General features: G+C 56.6%; 2 protein-coding genes across 2 annotated transcripts; one reads left to right on the top strand and one right to left on the bottom strand.

The window, feature by feature from the left end:
- Nucleotides 1-33: 33 nt before the first annotated feature.
- On the top strand, nucleotides 34-3,566 carry SURF2 (surfeit 2). Its single transcript, XM_079113464.1, has 6 exons — nucleotides 34-152; nucleotides 236-390; nucleotides 722-825; nucleotides 2,508-2,690; nucleotides 2,861-3,027; nucleotides 3,431-3,566. The coding sequence occupies exons 1-6, from the start codon at nucleotides 75-77 to the stop codon at nucleotides 3,512-3,514; spliced, it is 771 nt and encodes a 256-aa protein (XP_078969590.1). The 5' UTR covers nucleotides 34-74; the 3' UTR covers nucleotides 3,515-3,566.
- Nucleotides 3,567-4,594: 1,028 nt separating this feature from the next.
- On the bottom strand, nucleotides 4,595-15,297 carry SURF4 (surfeit 4). Its single transcript, XM_079113463.1, has 6 exons — nucleotides 15,116-15,297; nucleotides 8,835-9,021; nucleotides 7,897-7,973; nucleotides 7,116-7,159; nucleotides 6,472-6,658; nucleotides 4,595-5,875 (listed from the first exon to the last, which is right to left on the bottom strand). The coding sequence occupies exons 1-6, from the start codon at nucleotides 15,161-15,163 to the stop codon at nucleotides 5,609-5,611; spliced, it is 810 nt and encodes a 269-aa protein (XP_078969589.1). The 5' UTR covers nucleotides 15,164-15,297; the 3' UTR covers nucleotides 4,595-5,608.
- Nucleotides 15,298-15,673: the final 376 nt, after the last annotated feature.

The following is a 15,673-nucleotide window of genomic DNA, read 5'->3' as shown; positions in this document are numbered from 1 at the left end:
GCGCAGCGTCCGCTTCCGGGGCGTCGCCCCGTTCTCGCCCACGTGGTGCCGCGGCGTCCGCCGCAGTTCCGGCCATGGGCGAGCCGTCCGCGGAGGTGCAGGCGTTCCTGCTTCAGCACCCGAGTCTGCGGCTGCTGCCCGGCGCCGACAGGGTCCGCGGGGAGGCAAGGACCGGGGAAGGAGGGAGGGACGGCGCGAGGGGAGCCGGTCTTGCTGACCCCGCCGCCCGCCCCAGGTGCGCTGCGCCCTGACGGGCCACGAGCTGCCCTGCCGCCTGCCCGAGCTGCAGGTCTACACCCGCGGCAAGAAGTACCAGCGGCTGGCAAGCGCTTCCGCGGCCTTCGACTACGCCGAGTTCGAGCCGCACGTCGTGCCCAGCAGCAAGCACCCGTAGGTGGCCGCCCAGAGCTCTCGAGCGCGGGCCCCGAGGGGTCTGACCCGGCAGCCCCGCTCTTGCCGCGAGGTGGGGTTGCTAGATGCTGCTGCACTGTGTGACCGAGGCAGTCGTCACGGGAGGGTCCCGCTCCCGCTCCAGGAGCACCCTGCCAGGCAGTCTCCGGCTGCACCCGCGCTGGAGCAGGGTGAGGTTGCTGTGCCTCCCTTTGGTGAGAGGAATAGGTCAGTGGGTCAGCGGCAGTTCCAGTATGCGGCCACAGTGGAGCTGCGTTGGTCTCAGTCCTTGCTGTGAACTGCCCCCGCAAACGAGTCTTCTTGCCCATAGGCACCAGTTGTTCTGCAAACTCACCCTGCGTCACATCAACAAGTCCCCTGCACACGTGCTGAGGCACACCCAAGGACGGAGGTACCAGAGAGCCTTGAAGAGATGTAAGTCACCGGGGTCTGCATCACAGGTGCAGCCTTCCGTGCTGCCCGCCTCCCCTGCGACAGAGTGCACCTTCTGGGTAGAAGCAGTGTGTCAGTCACTCTTTGGTGATCCTTAGATGATGCACCCGCGTGGTCCTGGCACAGGAGAGGGACAGCCCCTGATCTCGCAGGCCCCCACCCCCCGGGTAGACTGATGGAAAGCCAGGAGGAGGCTGGAAAGAAATCAGATAATGTGGAGCAAAGTGCTGGGGCCCAGGCCGCCCTCCTACTGAAACAGGAGCAGTGCTGCAGGCACAGGTCCAGGGCTGGCAGAGGCACTGGGAGCCTCAGGCCAGCGTTCAGGGTGTGAATGGGTTAGGCCACAGAGTCTTTGTGCTGGAGTCAGGATGGGAGCTGGTGCTCGGACACTTGTGTGACCTGCAAAAATAGAGGGGATGGGTGACTGCAGCAAGCTGGTGAAGAGGACGGTGGCTTGGAGAGGGGGAAGGTGCATACCAGCCTCAGCTGCCTGGGGGACAGAGCCAGATTAGGGGCCTGAGGGCAGAGGAGGAAGTTGCAGCATCCTCATGGCAGGAGGGGTCTGAGCACTAGGTTTCCCCAGGGGCTGGAGAGCTCCTATGCCTGTTTTGAATTCAGGTGGCTTAGAGCAGGTGGGTGCCAGCCCTGGAACTGGGGAGACTCACCTGGCCAAGGATTGCTGGCTTGAGCCCCAGGGAGAGGAGGTCAAGATGAAAGCAGAAAGTGGCCCTGGGGTTTGGCAGTCTGGAGGCTTCTGGCAATCTTGACTGGGGCAAGTTAGTCTTGATGGGGTCGAGCCAGGCTGGGGTACTCCAGGGCAGGGAGGAGGATGTGACAGATGCAGGTGGGTCTCTGGAGCACATCTGTGGAGCAGAGACAGGGAGGGGGCTTCAGGGGGCTCTGCTACCCTTGTCCTGTCTGGGATGGAAAGGGAAGGTGAGGAAGAAGAGTCCACAGTTTTCTTGGAGCAGGCGCATTATAGAAGCCAGGTTCAGAGAGGGTCGCCAGCCAGGTCCTGGACTTTGTCTAGTCAGCTGTGCCAGCTACTGGGACATGGGGTTCCTGTGAGTAAGTTGTTGAGGGGATGGATGATGGAGCTGAGTCAGGATCAGGATGCAATGTGGCCACTTCAAGGCGGTCATCTTGGAACCAGGACCTGGCCTGAGATGATGAGGCCATGCCGCTGTGGCCACCAGAACTGGTGGCAGAGAGGAAATAGATGAAGACTCTGGAGATGGCAGAAGTGAGCAGTGACATTGTAGCAGGGGACAGTGGGTCCTTGGTCCTCTCCATACACAAGGGGTCAGTAGTGGCCACCCCAGCACAGGGTTCATCCATAGGACCTCATCCCAGCTCCTCAGCTCCAGGCCCAGGGCAGCAAGGGCCAGGTCCTTTAAGTCCGCCAGGGTGGGGCCCGTGTGTTGCCAAGAGGGAGGACTTTAGTGCTGGTAACAGACCAGGCTGCTGCTGTGCTGTCCTCACTGGGGCTCGCCTGGGGCCTGCAGGGTAAGTGGACAAGGTCTGGTAGACCTGCACAATGCTCTAGTCTTTGGGCCACTTCCCCTCCACACCTGGTTGGGCCTGAGCTGGGGCACACACAGTAGTCCTGTGCCCGGAGCACTGGGGCTGGGAAGAGTACTTGGGTAAGCTGGCTTGTGTCCCAGATGAGGACTGTCAGAAGCAAGGTGTGGAATATGTTCCTGCCTGCCTGCTGCACAAGAAGAGGATGGTGGAAAGCCAGGTGGATGGGAACCAGCCACCGGGCCTGAAAGAAGCCTTCTGGGAGCCTTTGTCCAGTGATGAGGGTGGAGCACTGAGTGATGACAGCATGACAGACCTTTATCCAAGTAAGTGGCACCGCTGTCCTACTCTGGCCTTGCAGCTCCACGGCTGCCTGGCCTGACCCCCTACCCTAAGCAGACATCCCCATGATCCTGGCTGCCACGCCCACTCTCATCCCCTGTGGAAGGGGGAGCTCCACCCACAGCGGGCTCAGCCAAATGCCTGTTCATCCCAGCGGAGCTCTTCGCCAGAAAGGACCCAGGAGGGCCCGAGGACCTGGGCGGTACTGATTCCTCTCTGACGGACCAAGAGGATGATGAGCAGAAGCCCCAAGGAGCAAAGGGCAATGGGGACAAGAAAGAAGCTACAGTGGATTTCCAGCGTGTCTGTAAGCACAGAAAGGTGAGTGTTATTCTGGCTGCCAGTCTGCACCAGAAGCAGCTTCCTCCAGTTGTGTTTCTGGTTTGTTTGAAATCTCAAGCTAATGACATGTAAGTAAAGTGGGGGCCGGAGCCACTGTGGCCACAGGAGGGAGGACAGCCACTCCTCAGCCTGGAACCCTAGCGGTTCTGCCCATGCGTTGTAGCACAGGAACCTGGGGGATGGGGCTTAGCTGCCACACACCCTCTCCTGTTATGGGCAGAAGCCATGAGAGTGGACCGCGCGTGCTGCCCTTTCTGTGGTTCCGTGCAGTGCTGTAAGGCACACAGGAGAGCTGGCGGCTCAGGCTGGTGGGCGCTGGGGTGCAGAGCCCTCCCTGTGGGATCAGAAAGCTTCCATAACCAAATGCTCTGCTGTACCACAGAAGCAGCTGCACTCGCTGACCAAGAAGCTCAAGAACCATCACCACAAGCCCAAGAGCTTTGGCTCTGTCAAGCAGTTGGGTTAATAAAGCTGTGGGAAAGCTTTCGGTGTCCTTGGAACTCTGGGCATCTCCAGCATCTTCTGTCCATTCATCCTGGTCTCCTGGCTTCGCCACCCCTAAAAGAGGGCTGAAGAACCTGCTCAGTACTTGGTGGGGTCCCACACCCAAGGGGCAGCAAGGACTCCAAGATGGCTCCCCAGCATGGCCTTTCAGTGATCCTCAGCAAAGCCCAGACCACTGCAGCATCCTGAGGGCCCTGGCCAGCCCTGCTGCCACCGCCACAGGATCACACCGCATACCACAAATGCCATTGTTTATTTGATGTGTTTCCAAAATCAAAACGTTTTCAAACACAACTAAGATATAAAATACAGCATAAAAATCAGATTTATACCTATTCCCACATAAAGCAAAAGCATTTTCAGAGACTGTTTTGCTGAAATCCATGGGTAGATTGTGTCTTCCTCTTCTGGTCCAGCTCACTCAGGCAGCAGACTGGGCACCCAGGGTGGAGGCCACCCCTGCTGACCCTTGTACCCTTCCTGGGTCAGCTGTACACCACAAACCAGCCAACAGTGGCACCACAGGCACTAGTGTGGCCCAGGATCACCTGATGGGGCCACGACACTGTATAATCAGGAGGGATACATGCCAAGGTAGCTCTGCAGCTAATAGGGGTCCTGCGTGTTGTAAGCAGGAGACCAGAAGCAGGAAAGACCCCATGGTCTGAAGCCACTGCTGGATCTTCATACACACTGAGGGAACAGGCCCCAGGCAGAGCCCCAGTGGCAGGTAGAACACAAGGTAGTGTGGAAAAGGTGTGCCATCATGCCCTTGTGGTAGGGAGGGCCAGGGGAGAGGAGACAGGCTTGACAAGCCTGCAGCAGCCCCAGGGCACACCTCAGCCCCACATGCCTAGGAAGGGCTCCAGGAGCTATACCCAGCATGGGATAAGTGGCCATCTTCCCTCCCATTGGACGCCTCAGTCCACCGTAGGATCTGGTGGGAGGGGGTGTTTTCCAACTACCCTTCTGGCACTACCATACAGATGAGCAGGGCACCACAGCAGCATACCCCCACCCCACCAAAAAGAGGAACACGGTATAAGGCAATGTTAGAAAACTTTAAATACAGGATCAAGATCAAATTGGTAAGGCATCACAATTGTAGAAAGTAATCTTGGCTGCATTGGCATAGCAAATGGACAAACTGAGCAAGCGAAACCTTGGGAACAGGTGACTCAGGGCCACCCACAGGGCAGGTACAGTCTGGAACCATGCTGCCACACTGGGAACAGCGCAACCTAGGGCAGCCGGGCCTTGCTCTGTGAAGGTCAAGTTGAGGTAACTGGGTTGAGCCTGTGGGTCTCCAATCTGGGAGCTCCTGTCACTGCTGGGTCCCCTGCTGCTGCTCCTCCCCAAGCCATTCAGTGGAGAGGCTGGCCACCCTGTGTGCAGCTTCCCAAGGCTGTCTACCCCTCAGTCCCTGCCTTGAGCCAGGAAAGCTCTGGGAGGGTGTCTATCCCAGTGAATGGAGCCCATCTGAGCTGATGGTGTTAATGACTTCTAGCTCCAGCAGCAGCCCTGGTCTCCCCATCAGTACCGCAGCATGTGGGGCTGGGGCGCCTCTAAATAGCCTGACTCTAAGGTATTACAATGCAGGGGCAGAAACAACGTCCAAGCCACTGATGCCGTTTCAACCAGGGAGCTTTGCATGTGAAGTCTGGCTGCATCATCCAAAACCATTTAGTAGTTTGAGCTAAGAATGTAAACTTAAAAAACAACAGGGGGGCTGCTCATGGTACAGTGTGAAGTCCCTCACCCCTAAAAGGACTCAAAAACAGGACTGAGGCCATAAGCCACTGAGCTGGTTACACCAGGGGATGGCCAGGGGACTGGCCACACGGGTCAGCACTCAATGGTCAGATACCAGCCTGTGGTTCCAGAGCAGGTTTTGCCCCCAATTTTCAGGTGTCTGCAAGTAAAGTTCTCAAACATGGGTGCCTTTACCAAGGGAGGGGAGGGAAGAGGACATGGAAATGCTGGCAGTTTGTTGACTCCACTCTGAACCAGTCCACAAGGGCACAGGTCTTGGCCAGATAGGGTAGGGATCTGCTCATTACCACTCTTTCTTCTTTTCATCCATGGAGACACCCCCAGGGCCCAGGGCCACCACCAGGAGCAAGCCTCCAATCACCGACATGGTCTGGAAGAAGTCGTACTTCAGGAAGTCGTGCATGGGCTTATAGACTGGAATGGTCCAGAAGGCGTTGAAATACACGTTGATAGCAAACAGCCAAACGACAAGAGTCAAAGCCGCCAGTTTGGTTTTAAAGCCAATGGCCACTAAGATCATCAGAGCTGTGCCCACGATGTTCTGGATGATCTGCACAGGATGAGAGGGATGACGTTCAAAGTCAAATGCCAGGAACAGCTGTTCTGTGTTCTACAAACAAACCAAGCTGCCCATGTCATCCAAGTACCTGTGCCAGGTGGATACAGCTACTAAGACAGCAGGAAGTTGGAAGTCGCCACCAGGGAGAGTAGATAAAGGCTTGGGGATTTAAAGAAAGCCTCTGGATGATAGCAGGCTGATGTACCATGAACTCCAGTGCTAGCCAGGTGGATCTCTATCCCCAAGGTACCCCAGCTCACCAGGCTGGGAACTCCATCCCCTCCCCACAGTCCAGCGCCTTTCCTGGTTCCTGTACCTCCCAGTCAGCTGTGTCCCAACACTATATGCAAAACATACTTGGCAAAGGTGTAAACTATGAGAGAACTCAGAGGAGCCTGCAGAGAGAGCACTGGGCCTCTCCAGCAAGGTCAGGAGACCTGGACTGGATCTTGCCAGGGGGCAGTTCCCTGGCGCATAGAAGATGGATGGGTTCATTTATCAGAATAGGACCAAAAGATCATCTGCTTGTCTTCCCATGCTGCACTCAGACAACCCGAGGAGGCCCTCTAAGCAGGCTGGATACTCACAGAAAAGAAGCTGGCATCAAAGTGAAGGAGGGTCATGAACATCAAGACCAGCAAAACCCTGCCTCCGAGTTGCATGTACTGTTTGGGAGAGCTCTCACGCATGGTGGGGACGCCTGCAAACATGCTCTTCCCTTCCGAACGGGACTCTGCTAAGAGCAGCAACAAGCCTCCTCCAAGGGCCAGGTTCCTGAGGAACAGAAATGTTGGCTGGAAGCTGACACTCATCACCATTCTGGTCTGTCCCCAGACCAGAGCAAGGGAGAACTTGATGTGAGCATAGCAAAGCTTTCCTTCCCGTCCTCCAGGCAGAGAGACTGAGCAACAGGGCCAGGCAGGCCTGAGTGCATGGGACTGGCCTCTAGAGCGGAAGTGACATCAAGGATCCCTGGACATGCTGGGAACTCGGGCCTGGGAACCCTGGTCTCCATCCTGCAAGGTGTCCTTCAGTCCCCACGCCTGTGCCTATGGTTGATGAGCCAGAGGACCCGGTTCTCTCTGCCGTGCTTGTGGAGGCTCTGAATAGCCCCCACAAGATCTGCTTCTTGGAGCACAGTGCAGACCCAGACGAGCTCACCCCCACCCACAGCACGAAGGTGGGAGAAATGAACAGAGAACACCCAGCTTAGAGCCCAGCATGCACCTACCTCATCAAGAACTTCAAGTCCCACAAAATGCTGTAGGCGATCGTCTGTGAGGGACAGACAGAAATGCAATCTATAGATTCAGTAACAGCACCAGGCAATTTATGCAGCAGAGTGAGATTACAAAAAGACAGGAGACTGCGTTAGGACACCAAGGGCACAGTCAAGTTCAACAGTTGGGTTTGGTGTTTCTTAAAAATTGTGGTATGGGGGCTGGGTAGATAGCTCAGTTGGCAGAGTGCTTGCAAGGCAAGCACAAGGCCCTGGGTTCGATCCCCAGCACCACAAAAAAAAAAAAACAAAAAACAAAAAAAACAAAACCTGTGGTATGGCCCTTGAGCCTGTTCAATCTCAAGGCTATGCCCATGACTTCCTGAAACCACTGGCCTAGATCGAAACACCCCACTTGATGCACTGCATCCTGGACACCAGGTTCTGCTGAGGAGTCATCAGAACCAGTCAGCATCTGGCTGCAGGCAACTGTGTGCACTATCCCCATCACACCACACTCAGAAAAGTGGCAAAAGATGGCCCCGTGCCCAGAGCTGCCACCTGATCTAGGGACCAGCCTCTGCAGCATGCTTAGGCCAGGTGCTCCTAAGTCTGTCCTTAGGAGGAAATGCCAGCCACTTCTAGAAGAGAAAAGCAGGTCTGGGCAGCCAGACACAAGGGCTAAGGGGAGGGATGCTGGACCCGACACCAGTGTAAAGAAGTGAGACCCTGCCGTGTACCTGCAGCACTGATTCCCAAGTGAGACCCCACCACCACCACATGCCCCATGTACCTGCAGTGCTATGATTCCGAAGAGCCCAAAGCAGGCATACTGCACGAAGTTCCTGCTCAACACCAGGACACAGCCAGCTGGAAAGACAAGTCAGACTTAGGGGGACCACAAGTGGGTCCTGGTGAGGAGACACTGTCATGGTACACCGCACCTACCAGACTTTGGTCCAACTGCAGCTGAAATACCTCCCTAAGCCAAAAGCAACTAACTCCTGGGAGAGTTAATGATGACAGGCAGGCCCACACACAAGCCACCTGGACTCATGGACAGCACTCATCTGGAATATGGATCCCCTCCTGTACCAGAGAACATTTTCCAGTGTGAAAGGCCCATTAAAGACACATCTTTCTTTTCCCCACCAGTACTGGGATTGAATCTGAGGCGCTACACATGCTAGGCAAGCACTCTACCACTGAGTTATACTCCCAGCCCTTTCTCCTTTATTTTGAGCAGGGCCTTGGTATGCTGCCCAGGCGCCTGGAACTTGTAATCCTCCTGCCTCAGCCTCCTGAGTAGCTGAGAGCACAGGCATGGCCACCACCCTGCAGAGACAGGTCTTTGACTTCTCTACTGTGGACAGCTTCAAATGGGCCAAAAAGCCATTTGATGAGCCCATAACGTGCCAAGGAGGGAGGGCTGCCACCAAGAAGACAGTCCATTAGGAGTGTGAGGAAGACCTACAGCCCCAGCCTCAGCCACCTAGTCTCTAGTGCCTCCTGCCTCAGGCATTTAAAACAAATGGGGACTGAGTCCAATGTCTTCAGCAAGCCACAAAGGGGTGGGTCCAAGACTGGGTACAGAGCACCCACCCCAACACTCACAGAACCAAACCCAGGCTGGTAGGCCCGTGCTGGAGCCCCTGGGTTCACAGTCTCCCAAGAGCCATGACAAGTTTTGGGTGTGGTATCAGTGAGGGAACAGGCTCCAGAGCCACTCACTCAACTGTCCGAGCAAGTTGAGGAACACGAAGGACGAGGCCAGCAGGTAGCCGCAGCTCCAGGTGGTGTCGATGTAGTCACGCTGCTCGCTCCACTGGAACCACATGCGAATGCCGTCCTCCAAGAAGGTGCTAATCAGGCAGAGGCGGGCCACGTGGGGGAGGTACTGCTTGGTGACTCGCAGAAACTGTGGGCACAGAGGCCTGCAGGTGAGGTGGCTGTAGCTAACCTGGAGCACCAGGCCAGAGCCAGGCACTTCCTGAGGCAGGGCTCATGAGTAAAAGGGCAGGGACAGCAGCCAACATGGCGCGAGGCAGAGCTCTGAGCCCTGGCACCTCTCAGAGCAGCCTGGGGGACTCAACCTGTGCTGCAGGCACTGCTTGCAAGTCTGCACACATACGACCACAAGCATCAACCCCAGAAAGAAAAGGCTCCATGCCAGGCAAGTGGACACAGACCCCATCAGACAAGGTGCCCAGCACCCTTCACTATGACTCTCCCTGTCACCGCCACAGCCACATCCAGGTGGCAGCTCTCATCAACAGAGGGATGGCCGTGAGATGCATCGCTTCCTTGCTCAGTCAAGGGCGTTAAAAAGGGAGCCACAGAACATCTGGAAAGGCCCCGAAGGCTTCCTGCACCCTCAGGCTGTCCAGGGCACTACATGATGAGCCACACAGGATCCCTGACCTTCACCCACTAGATGCCATTAGCAGCACCCCTGACTGGGGCACTAAAATGCCCCCTTCACTGCCTGCCACACACCCAGCTCCTCATATTACAGATGAGCACACTGAAGCCCAGAGGGGACAAGGGGTTTCCTAGGGCTGCATGGACTCAGTGCGATGCTGCGACTCGTGATACTCAGCCAAGTGCTGAGGCCTGGGCTCGCCAGCCTTCCTTTTGATGCTTGGAGTCCCTCTAGACAGGACAAGGGTCCACCGAGGAGACGGCCAGGGTCCCAGATCTGGAGGCCACATGGTCAACCAGACCATAAGCTCCAATGTCTACAGCTAGAGCAGCAAGAGGAAGGCCATGCCTGGATGGCACTGTGTGGTCACAGGAGAAGGCTGGCCTTCCTCACCCAACAAGCTCCTTCCAGAGCTCAGGACCAGAGGCATAGTGCAATAACCGTGAGCAGGACGAACTGTGGCTGGTGGGGGACGCACTGAGAGATTTTTTTAAAGCCTGTGTAACCCAAAGCAAACTAAACCCAGCCTAACAAATGAGATCAACAACTGCATAGACAAAAATGAAATACAAGTGTGTAAGATTGCTGGCAAATATCAGAGGACACATGCTTCCTTCTGTCCTTTGTGAGCAAAGCCACTTGTGATGGCTAGAGCCAGAGGCCAGGATGTCCCATGCAAGCTGGGTGAAAATGTCATGCAGCTGTACGCCACGCACTTTTCTCTTACTGCCCTTCAAAGCTAAGCCATAGGTGACAAGAAATCCAATGATAACATGGCAGGCCCTCGGGAGAAAGATCAGGGGACTCACCCACAGGAGTGACGTGTCCTTAAGAGTCTAAAGGGCAGAGTCTGACCCCTCCAGGGGCAGCTGAGGGAGTGCTGGCTGCACCGGCCCTCTTAGGGCTGACTATGCCTATTGCTAGAATAATGAAGATGCACGTAAGAGTGTTCCTGAATTCTCTGCATTTTAAAAAATATTTCTTTTTAGTTGTAGATGGACGCAATGCCTTTATTTATTTTTATGTGGTACTGAGGATCGAACCCAGTGCCTCATACGTGCTAGGTAAGCGCTCCACCACTGAGCCACAACCCCAGCCCAATTCTTGGCATTTTTAAAGTTGCTTCAAAGCCTAAGACACTGCTAAAGCTGCCATCTAAACTGTGGAGCACTGGTGCTTGGATCAACCTTCAGCCCAGGAGAGGATGCCCTGGATTGGGGCAGGGGATACAGGGGATGGTTGGCACAGGTGGCGGTTCTCTCCAGATGGACTGAGCCTGAGCCCCTGATGTGGATCTGAGCTGGCTTGCTCAGTCCTTAACCCCCGTGAAGAGAGAGCAGAAATCTCAGTGATGGACAGATACCCAGAGACAGCAGCCCAGTAGGTTTAGGAGATGCAGCCCCAGTAGACCCCATGCTCTAATCCTGTCCTGACAGATGACCAGGCATGCTCAATGACCACGGGCAGGCTTAATTACTTCCTGGGGTGTTGGGGGGATGGTCTCTGCTCCCCTTGTACAAAGTGTGGCTGCTAAGATTCTTCCAACTTAGACTAAAAATCTATATGGAAGAAGGAAGAAGGACTTGTTTAAAAAACAGCCAGGCTTGGAGTCCCAGCTACTCTGAGGCAAGAGGATCATTTGAACCCGAGTTTTGAGACCAGCCTGAACAACACAGCAAGACCCTATCTCAAAAATAAATAAAAAGGAAAACGAAGTCCCAAATATGCCTAGCAGAATAACAACATACTATGTCCCACCAGGAGTGCCGGACAGCAGATGCCTCCAACATCCTCCTGACTTCTGCCTCATGGAACACCCAGCAAGTGTGACTGCCCACACTCTGTGGAAGAGGTAGAGTACATCACTGTAGCTCCCAATTAAGCACTGCTGAGGAGTGACTGCGTTGTGACCCTGCTGAATGGCCCTGGCAATGACAGGGGTCTTCACCTTGTCTACACCTTGGGAAAAGCAACTGCCAGGAAGAAAGCACTTGGAGAGGCTGGGCAGATTCCAGTGGGACCCAGGGGGTGTGGATCCCCCAGGCCTGGGAGGCAGACCACAGAGGTGTCTGGACTTGCTTCCAAATGAGTGGTCAGCCACCCCTGGCATGATTACCTGGGCCTACACCCTCCAGAGATGAGCAGACCTGCCTGCCCGAGGCTGCGGTCAGACCCTTCCTGGGCTAGAGAATCCTATGGAGCTGCTCATTTGCCACCAGCACAGTGCCTGAGACTGAGGCCGTGCTTAAAACCTCCTGATGCGTCTGCTGATCTTAATTGGAGTGTCTGGATCAAGAGGATTAAAGAGCAGAAGAGTGACGATGGTGAGGGGGAGAGGGGAGGCCATGACTCCCTGCAGGGCTTTGCTTTGGGGAGAAAGTGCAACGCCCAGGTAGTGTGCTGAGCTGTGCCTGGCTGCTGGCAGGCTCAAGGCAGGCTGGTCTGACTTTTGTGGCCAGGCAGGTGGGTGCATCTGAGCACAGAAGAAAGGCCAGGTTTAATGCTGGGGCAGACCCTATCTTACACATCTGTGGACCCCAACCATTCAGACTGACCCATGGGCCCCTCTCCTGCTGCTCTAGAAAGCATCCAGAGTCTACCACAACCTCAGCACAGCACAGAGTAGCCCCGACTCGGGCAGGACTGCGTGGCAGGACAAGAGCTGCCGTGTCACCACCAGCATCCCACCCACCTGTCATGGCCCATCTGATGAGAGCACTGCTAGTCCACAAAGCCCACGGCGAGAGCCTCAGCACAGAACGGGCAGGAGAGCCAACAGGGGACACTAAGCAGGACAGCTTGCAGGAAGAGCCAAGGATGGTCAGCCACCATGAGGGCAGGCTTCCCATGACAGCCTCTCAGTCAAGCAGTCGGGGCTGTCAGGCAGCAGCCGCATGTGAGTGACTTAAGCAATCCGCTTAGTTGGGCACAGTGACACAGGCCTCCCCAAGCAGGAGACTGAGGCAGGAGGATGGCAAGTTTGATGGCAGCCTCAGCAACTCAGCAAAACCCATTTCAAAATAAATGACTGTCCCTGCATCAGGCCAGGTCTGGCAGCAAGCGCGACTACCCAGGACGTGTCCCTGAATCACTCTGAAGCTTCCCACTGTAACTCAAGGTGCAGGACTTAGTGCCAAAGGCCCACCTGCTTGCTTCATTCAAAATCTGTGCTTAACCTGTGTGGTAAAAAGTACCTGTCTTCCCTGACTCTGCCCCTCTCCAGAGGGGGGGAACTGTTTTAACCTCCTGTTACAACCAGCTAGGAGGAAAGTCAGTTTCCCAGTTATGGTACAGAGGGTGTGACAGAGCACAAGGACAATGCTTGGAGAGCCACCACTATCATCAGGACCTACCCACACCAGACTGCCACAGGCATGCATTATCGCAGGCCAACTAATGCTACATGTGGGGTCCAGGGACCCATTATTCAACAAAGGCCCAGGCCATCTCCTAGCCCCCAGGACTGGCTCTGTCACCCATAAGGGATACCAAAGGCTACACTGGAGTGTAGGCACCCCTGTAGCTCTCCTGTCACCCTGGTAACGGCCATCAGGCAGAATCCATTAAGTGTTAATGTTCCTGGCGGCTGGTGTACAAGTGCTCAGAAGCAACACTGTCACCTGTCCAGGCAGTGAGGAGTGGCCTCAGTGCATGGACATTATTTCAGATTGCTGAGTTCATGAATTTCTGGTCCCTTCCGACCTGGGCTCCAGTGGCTTTCGATCGCCCAGCTCCCTCGCAGAGTCCGTCTCAGCACTTTCTCCAGAGCCTGGCTTCCTGGGAGCAAGGGGACACTGTCCCAGCTGCCAAGGGCAAGGAGCCTGATGATGCAGCTTGCAGGAGCCTGCCAGCACAGGCCAAGCAGCACATTTCCCCCAGACAGGCCTCCACAGACCAAAAGAAAAGAGGCAGTTCCACCAAGCCAGAAGGACGCTGGCCCTGGAGTAAAAGGACAACAGGGCAGGCCCAGGAAAACTCCCTCTGGGAGGATGGAGGCCAGTTAAAGGCTTGGCATTGCTATCATTGGCAAGGTCTGTCTCAGCAGCCCCAGACTTCCTGGGCAAATCCCATGTCTTAAGTTTTGCTTTTGTTTTCTGAAGACGAGGTTAGAACAGAAGGGCACCTATCATACCTAACAGTGACTTCTGCGCCATCTACAATTAGATCCTTCTCACTTAGAAGCCTGGACTCCTTCCTCATTGTCGGCTTTGTTTTAACCATTACAAATGAATACTCAAAAAATAGCTCTCTTCCCCTCAGGCAGGTCAAATTTTGGCCATAGGAAGCCATCTTTGTGGCTTTGTACCCTATTCCTTGCCTGCAGCACAGAGGGTCTTGACCCTGGTTCAGGACAGGAGAGTCCCACGCCTCCCCAGTGGCCACACAGGAGCACTGAAGCTCCTTCAACATCTCCCACCACCACCCAGAAGACTCCAGTGCCAATGGCTGACTGTGGGAGGCTTTCTCCACTTGGGATTCTTTTTTTAAGCAGCAGGTCTTTTTATTGGGCTATGCCTTCCCCCAGTGTGTGCCAGAAGATAACTCCAGGGCCTGTAAGCACACGGCCTAGGGGTTGGAAACCTGGGTTTTATTTCTGGCTGTGGCTACTACAAGTCCTGGAGCCTGAGTGGGCCTGCCCGTCCCCTCTGCAATTTGGAGGAGATGGACCCCGTGTCTCCTGCTAGGGCCTTTCCAGTCCCAAGATTCAGCTTCTTTAACTTAAAGAAAAATAAAATGGATGAATAAGAGAAAGAATTACAAAAGAAATTTAAGCTCTTTTTTTTTTTTTAGTAGCAAATTTATCATTTGGTAGTTGGCAGCAGCTCGGCTGGAGACATTTTATCTGGGTTTGGTTATGAAATTCACTTGCAAAACCCAGGGTTTTCCAGCCTGAAGAGCGAGTGCACGGAGCTGTCGAACCTCCCGAGCCACAGGAGCCATCTTCTTAGAGAGTTGTTACTTAGTGAGGCAAAACTGGGCCACTAAAACGCATGTCAACGAAAAGTGACAAGGGGAAATGCCTACTTCGTTCTTGACAAGTTTGTTACGAATCGTTTTTAACGGGTACCATTTTTAAATTGTCATCAGGCACAAAATCATGACCTTAGGAAAAGAGATTTGAAGCTGATACGCTCCCCCCACCCAGCTGGTTTTCAAAGCCGGCTCCAGGAGGGCAGCACCAGCGCACGGCCGGCGAGGCCCGGGAAGGGCCGCGTGGGCCGGCGGGCCCGCTCGCCGGCGCCGGGCACCCGCCGCCGCCCCGGCAGGCGCCACCCCCGCCCGACCCGCAGCCCGGCTCCGGGCCCGCTCGGCCGGCCGCCCGCGCCGCCGGCTGCGCCTAACGGGCCGCTCCTCCGGGACCGGCGCCCGCGCGCGCGGGCCTCGGGGCCGCCGCGCTCGCCGCCCGCCCGCCCGCGGCCGGGGCAGAGTCCGCGGCAGGGAGGGCGCGGGCGGCGGCCCGAGGGCAACGCGCCGCTTTCCCGGGTCCCCCGCCGAGGGGCCGTGCGGGCCGCCGCCCGCGCCCCCTCGGGTCGGGCCCCGGGCGGCGGGGAGGCCGGGCCGCGCCGGCCGGCGGGGCGGCGGGCCGCACCTGGTCGGCGAAGTCCTCGGCCGTGCCCATCAGGTCGTTCTGGCCCATGGCGGCAGGAGGCTCGGCTGGCTGCTGCTCGGCGCTCGCGCTCGGCCCGCTGCGGCCTCCACAGGAAGTGCCCGGCGGCCGGCCTCGCTCCGCGGCGCGGCTCCAGCGGCTGCCACGTAGGCCAAGCCTTAAAGGGGCCGCGTGCGCGCCGCCGCCACGCCTCCGCGTCCCGCCCGCCCGCCGCGGGCCGCGCAACCACGCTCCGCCCCGCCCGCCGCGCGCCCTCGAGCTCCGCCCTGCCCTCCGCGCGCCCTCGCGCTCCGCCCCACCCTCCGTGCTCCCTCACGCTCTGGCTCCGCCCTTCTCACGCCATGCCCCGCCTGGCGCTCTAGAGACCACACCCGCCGCGCGCCGCCCCCCCATCCTTCACAATCGAGGCCCCGCCCACCATGGCCTGCCGCCCCGCCCCACACTTCGAGGTCCCGCCCTCCGCTTGCGGTTCTACATCTTGGAGACTCCGCTCATCACTCGCAGTCACCCTCTCATCACTCTCCAGGTCCCGCCCTCCCA

The sequence above is a fragment of the Sciurus vulgaris genome (assembly GCF_902686455.1).
Source record: "Sciurus vulgaris genome assembly, chromosome: 15".
Taxonomy (NCBI): Eukaryota; Metazoa; Chordata; class Mammalia; order Rodentia; family Sciuridae; genus Sciurus; species Sciurus vulgaris.
Note: the sequence above shows the minus strand (reverse complement) of the source record. Positions and strands in the feature narration are given on the sequence as shown.